At 33.4% G+C, this 5,404-nt stretch overlaps 1 protein-coding gene across 2 annotated transcripts in view; it reads left to right on the top strand.

Moving 5' to 3' along the window:
• WDR17 (WD repeat domain 17) overlaps positions 1 to 5,404 on the top strand; it is a 47,117-nt gene that overhangs the window by 10,993 nt on the left and 30,720 nt on the right. For both annotated transcript variants that reach the window (XM_010131201.1, XM_010131210.1), the window contains 4 exons: positions 590 to 820; positions 3,305 to 3,556; positions 4,259 to 4,381; positions 4,708 to 4,895. In XM_010131201.1, the coding sequence (XP_010129503.1) occupies positions 590 to 820; positions 3,305 to 3,556; positions 4,259 to 4,381; positions 4,708 to 4,895 (794 nt within the window). The remainder of the gene's footprint in view (positions 1 to 589; positions 821 to 3,304; positions 3,557 to 4,258; positions 4,382 to 4,707; positions 4,896 to 5,404) is intronic.

Raw genomic sequence — 5,404 nt, 5'->3', positions numbered from 1 at the left:
AATGCCTACAGTTAGGTGTTAGGCAACTGAATTAAAACCGTCATATATCCAGAAGGAAGTTACCAAGAGTTCCCTTTGGTTACAGAGCTAGCTTTCCAATGTTGTCACAAATGTCTGCGTCTATTTATCTCTAAATTAAAATTTCATTGTGTTCTGCAAAACTAGGCATTTTAAAGTTTTCAATATTTTACCAGCTTAGTAGCAAATAGCTTACAGTAAAACATAATGATGAATGGAATTGTGAATGAATGAAAGCATTGTTTACAGGATCAGGCTTTTCCTCTTTCGTATGTGTGATTGTCTTTGGCACTAATGAAGTATAGGCATCATAAAATACAACCCATCAAAGTAGCTTTAAAATAATTTGGGAAATAACTCTTCCTACCGATGGATATGTGTCATTTACTTTTGCACCATAAGATGTCTAAATTATTGTCGAAACAACAGTTGTCAAAATTTTCAGTCTAATCATTTTTTATGTAGAATAATTATTTCTACAGCTTTTCAAGACAATTGCTGATACTGGCTCAAGAAATAATACACTGAATTTCATATCTGGGTTCTTAAAAGGTTTACCTGTATGTTTCAGGAATCCCTGCGTCACTTAGCTGGTGCTGGAATGCAGGTGATGCAGTTGCATTTGTGTCCCACAGAGGTCCATTGTACATTTGGACTATCTCAGGACCTGACAGCGGGGTAACTGTACATAGAGAAGCACATAGTTTCTTGTCAGATATCAGTCTGTTTAGATGGCATCCAAAGAAAAAAGGAAAAGTAGTATTTGGACATACTGATGGAAGCCTATCTATTTTTCAGCCAGGTAAAAACTGATAGGTAAAATATTTTTTTATATATATATGTATGTGTGTCTGTGTGTGTGTCTCTTGTCTCTTATATATGTTGTAATTCTGCACTTTTTTCACTTAGGTTTTATGATGTATACACACTTACAAGACTTTTTCTTAGTTCATAGTAATCCTACTCCTGTTCTTTAAATAAGGTGTTAATTTTCCACACTATTATGCTTCAACAGCCACACAAAATTTATGCTCCTTCAGTTTGTTCTACTGAGTTGTCACTTGGGCTGTCACAAAGAATAAATTCCCTTGCTTCCATAGAGCTGACTGGATTAGTATTGGCATTGGGAAAAGAAAATCTGTTTTAATATGATAACTTCTAAGTATGTATCAAACAGACTTTTCATTAAATTTGTCTAGAATGATTTGAATATGTAAATATAAATAACAGGAAAAGGATTGAAAATGTAAATATTATGTTCTGTAAATACAAATATAATATTGGCTAAAAAACCCAGCAGCAGTGGAAGTTTTGTATGTAACACAATTCACATTGCTATAAGAGTTTATTTATTGAATGTTATCCGTTATTGCTAGGGAAAAACCTACTTGCATCAGCTTGAAATTGAGTTTAGGTTATCACAGAAATTTTGCCTGTCTCTGTATGTAGGATGGTTTTCATTATTATTGTAATACTACACATATTCATTAAGATAATTTAAAAATTCACAATTTAAAAATTCAGTGTGATTGATTTGTTGAAGTCTTTATTTGAGTCACTGCTATATAATTAGCAGACTGCACAACTTTTTTTTCGTTGTTGTCCTCTATTTAGGTTTTTCTCGTGTGTCTGTATTTTCCTTTTTATTAACTCCAGACTATCCTCTCGTTTGTTCTGAAAATAAAGACAAGTTACTTAAATGACCTGATTGCATGATTCACAGTGCTGATGTCTCCTTTTAATGAAGTGTAAATTTTAACAGTGTTTTCATGAATTTTGCTTCTGGAGTCTTTTGTGAAACACAGGTAAAACTGAATAGCTCCTAGGTACCCATACTGCCCCACTAGTTGATTGTGCCTTCTTGGGACTGAAGATTTTGAACATGACTGGCTTTGAACAGTCACTGACTCTTTGCCTTTAGTTCTTGTAAAGCTAACTAAAAAATGGCAACTGAAAAATTACAATACTGCTTTCTTGTCAGTTCTTGGTTTCATCTGAGAGTTGATTGTCGTTCAATAAAAAATCTGAAATGAAATGTAAGCAGGGGACGTTGTTAAAGAAAGTGGGAATCCAAAGTTTTTGGCAAATTTAAAGTAGTTATCTGATGATATGTCTGATGTTATTCCTGTTCTTACTTGGTTTGCTTCAAAAGAAACGACTACACATTTGCAGTTGTCTTAAATTCAAACATAAATGGAATGGAGAAATCAGTTTATGCTATTAGTTGTTGTGCAGTCTTAAATATTTCCCCCATTTCTGGTAACTGATTTATAAAGTTACCCTAGATACAACATGTACTATTTTCCCTAGAAAAGCGTAATGAAAGTTATTTTAATACTCAGAATGTTCCCAGTGAACAAAAACTTTTCCTCATTTTTTTTAGTATGTGTCAGAATAGGCTTTGTTCTACATCAGTCACTAAGGAATATAGGCAGCTCTTGGCATTTACCACAATATGACACTTTAATTGTATTCTTCATTATCAGAATTGAAAATTAAATTTAAAACAATAATGGGAGATGTCAAATCCTTATTTCTATAAAAGGGGTACAAAATTAGTCTTGGGGTTTTTTTAGTACAAGATCACAACTTCAAAAATACAGATGTTAATTATTCATTTGGATTGTTCATTATCTTATAAAACTAAGAGCCAGCTTTCCCTAAAAACAAAGAATGGGAAATAAACATGACGTTAAAAATTGTGGTTATTGATAATCTGGATTGTCAAGTGAAATATGTCTTCTGTTATGCAGGTGTCAAATTAGAAATTTAATGGCCAGTTCTGGATTCAAAATCTGTGAACGCACACATAGTTTTGAGGGAGAAGAAAATCTAAAGGCCATTGTTTTGTCTTTTTGACTGCCACAAATTTTTTTCCTAGTTCTTACTGCCTTTATTTTGGCGGTATTTGCTGTGGTATGCAGATTCACTTATGCTCAAAAGACTTGTATTTTAGGCTGTGCTGCAGGCCTTTATAATCATGGCAATTGTTAGGACAGTGGATATGATTTAACATACTTCTCTTTAGTATAAAATTATCTTAGTAAAACTGGCAGCTGTTTCTGTTCTCTGCTGTATTAAAAAGAAAGTCAGATCTGATGGAGCCAGAACTACTCTAAGTCAAATATTGCAAAGCCAGCTTCATTCATTTCACTGGCACAGACAGTAGAGCGAGCTACTAAAAATTTCAGGGAGAGATAAAAAACGATATTTGGAAATCTTGTAACTATTAAAAGCATATACTTGATTTTGTTTTGAAATAATCTGTTTTCTTGTACCCTGAAAGGTTCTAAAAATCAGAAACATGTCTTAAGACCAGAGTCTCTTGAAGGAACAGATGAAGAGGATCCAGTTACAGCACTGGAGTGGGACCCTCTGTCAACTGACTACCTTCTTGTTGCTAATTTACATAATGGTATTCGACTAGTTGATTCTGAATCTCTGTCCTGTATCACAACTTTTAGTTTTCCCAGCTCAGCAGCATCTGTTCAGTGTTTAGCCTGGGTTTCTAGTGCACCTGGAATGTTTATAACTGGAGGTAAGCCTTTTGTTTCCTTTTATACGAAGGTAATAAATACATGACTGAGTCTTCAAAACTGATACTTCAGGGTTGATCTTTCTGTTTCCTAACATTTCTACAAATAAAAGCATATGTGCATTGTAAAAAAAAAATACATAAAACTGTAGAAAAGAACAGAAAATTGCACTGAGCAGTTTTAACTTATTTTGTATTTGTTGTGTACATAAACAAGCGACATTGAATTTTTTTTTATACTAAATATTTTCCTCATGCACACTTCAGCAACAAATATGAGAGTTACTTTGGGAATAGGGATAAAAATGCATTATACTGGTGGATGTCACTTCTTGATCCCTGCTTTTCAGAAGATTAAAAAAACCCCAAAGCATCTATTTTCTACGTCTTTTCTAGATGTTACTGTTCATAGATATTATCGCTCAGGTTGACTAATGAATAAGGAAAGTGAGACTATGAGAATATTTCATAATAAGAAAGGTTCCATAGCGTTTATCTATTAAAGTTTAAATAACTAACGATATAGTGATATTACCATGGAGATGATAGTGCCTGCTTATAAAATTCCTCTTAGGATTCTAAGTTTAATTAATTGTTGTATTTTTGCTTAAATCAGTCCTTAAATAGCATACCTCTGTGTACAGTAAAAAAAAGGATAGTAAATAAAAAAGAATAATGTTTTTGTATGATTTTTTTAAACCTCAGATTCTCAGGTTGGTGTGTTACGTATTTGGAATGTCTCACGTACAACACCTATAGATAATTTTAAATTGAAGAAAACTGGTTTCCATGGTTTACATGTGCTAAGTTCTCCTCCAAAGAAAAAGTGTAAGTGTAATTTTGGTTGTTACTCATTGCAGTAGCTGCAAGTTAAGAAGATCTTGTGAATCCTGCTATATCCAAGATGATCTCTGTAACTTTGTGTCAGCTCTGTAGTTCTTAATTAAACAAAGTACTCTCTGGTGCCAGTGGACTAGACAAACTTGTAAAAGATCAAGCATTTTATAAGGTCCTTCTTTAGTAGGCTAGGCTTCAGACAAGAATTCTCCATATCTTTTGTTTTTAATACAAAGCATTTTATTCTTTAAAAGTATTACTTATTATTAAATGAAAAAATAAATACTGTCTCTTATTTTTTGCTTTGTTTTCTTAAGTATGTTCATCACAGTATCCTACTAAAAATCACCATACATCCTCAACAAGTGAGGCTGTTCCTCCCCCAACTTTAACCCAGAACCAAGCATTTTCTCTTCCTCCTGGTCACGCTGTCTGTTGCTTCATGGATGGTGGAGTGGGGCTTTATGACATGGGAGCCAAAAAATGGGATTTCCTTAGAGATATGGTACGTTTCATCTCTGTGTTTGGAATGAGAGGTCACTTAACTTATACACTTTCTTCTAACAGCAAAAAAATGGAGATTGAAGTCTTTGCAGCACTGTGAAACGGTTTCTATCATTAGAAATAGTCTAAATTTCTTGGAAACAAAATGGCAGTTATGAACTTGAAAGTAATTCTTTATTGCAAAAGGCTCAATCCTTTTGGAAGTATTTGGGCAGTTTGTTCTCATCTAGAAATAAAGACTTAAGGGCTTGAGTTTCTTTTAACTGTATCTTTAATTTGATGGCCTTCTCAGAAATACTATCTGAAGGATTTTCTATAATCCAGAACAAAAATTCTAGTCGAATGAGTTTGAAAAATATATGCAACTCAGATGGTGAGGTCACTCAGTTTAAAATGACAAAGACGGAATTAGTAAATCTTCTTTGAAGCAGAAATTCAAAACTGGGTTTATCACATATTAGGTGAGCCTCTTCTTCAGTGGGCTTTTGGTTATACTTGAGGATTTTTCCC

The sequence above is a fragment of the Buceros rhinoceros genome, unplaced genomic scaffold, assembly GCF_000710305.1.
Source record: "Buceros rhinoceros silvestris isolate BGI_N320 unplaced genomic scaffold, ASM71030v1 scaffold1100, whole genome shotgun sequence".
NCBI classification, from domain to species: Eukaryota; Metazoa; Chordata; class Aves; order Bucerotiformes; family Bucerotidae; genus Buceros; species Buceros rhinoceros.
This window is presented reverse-complemented; position numbering and strand designations above follow the sequence as displayed.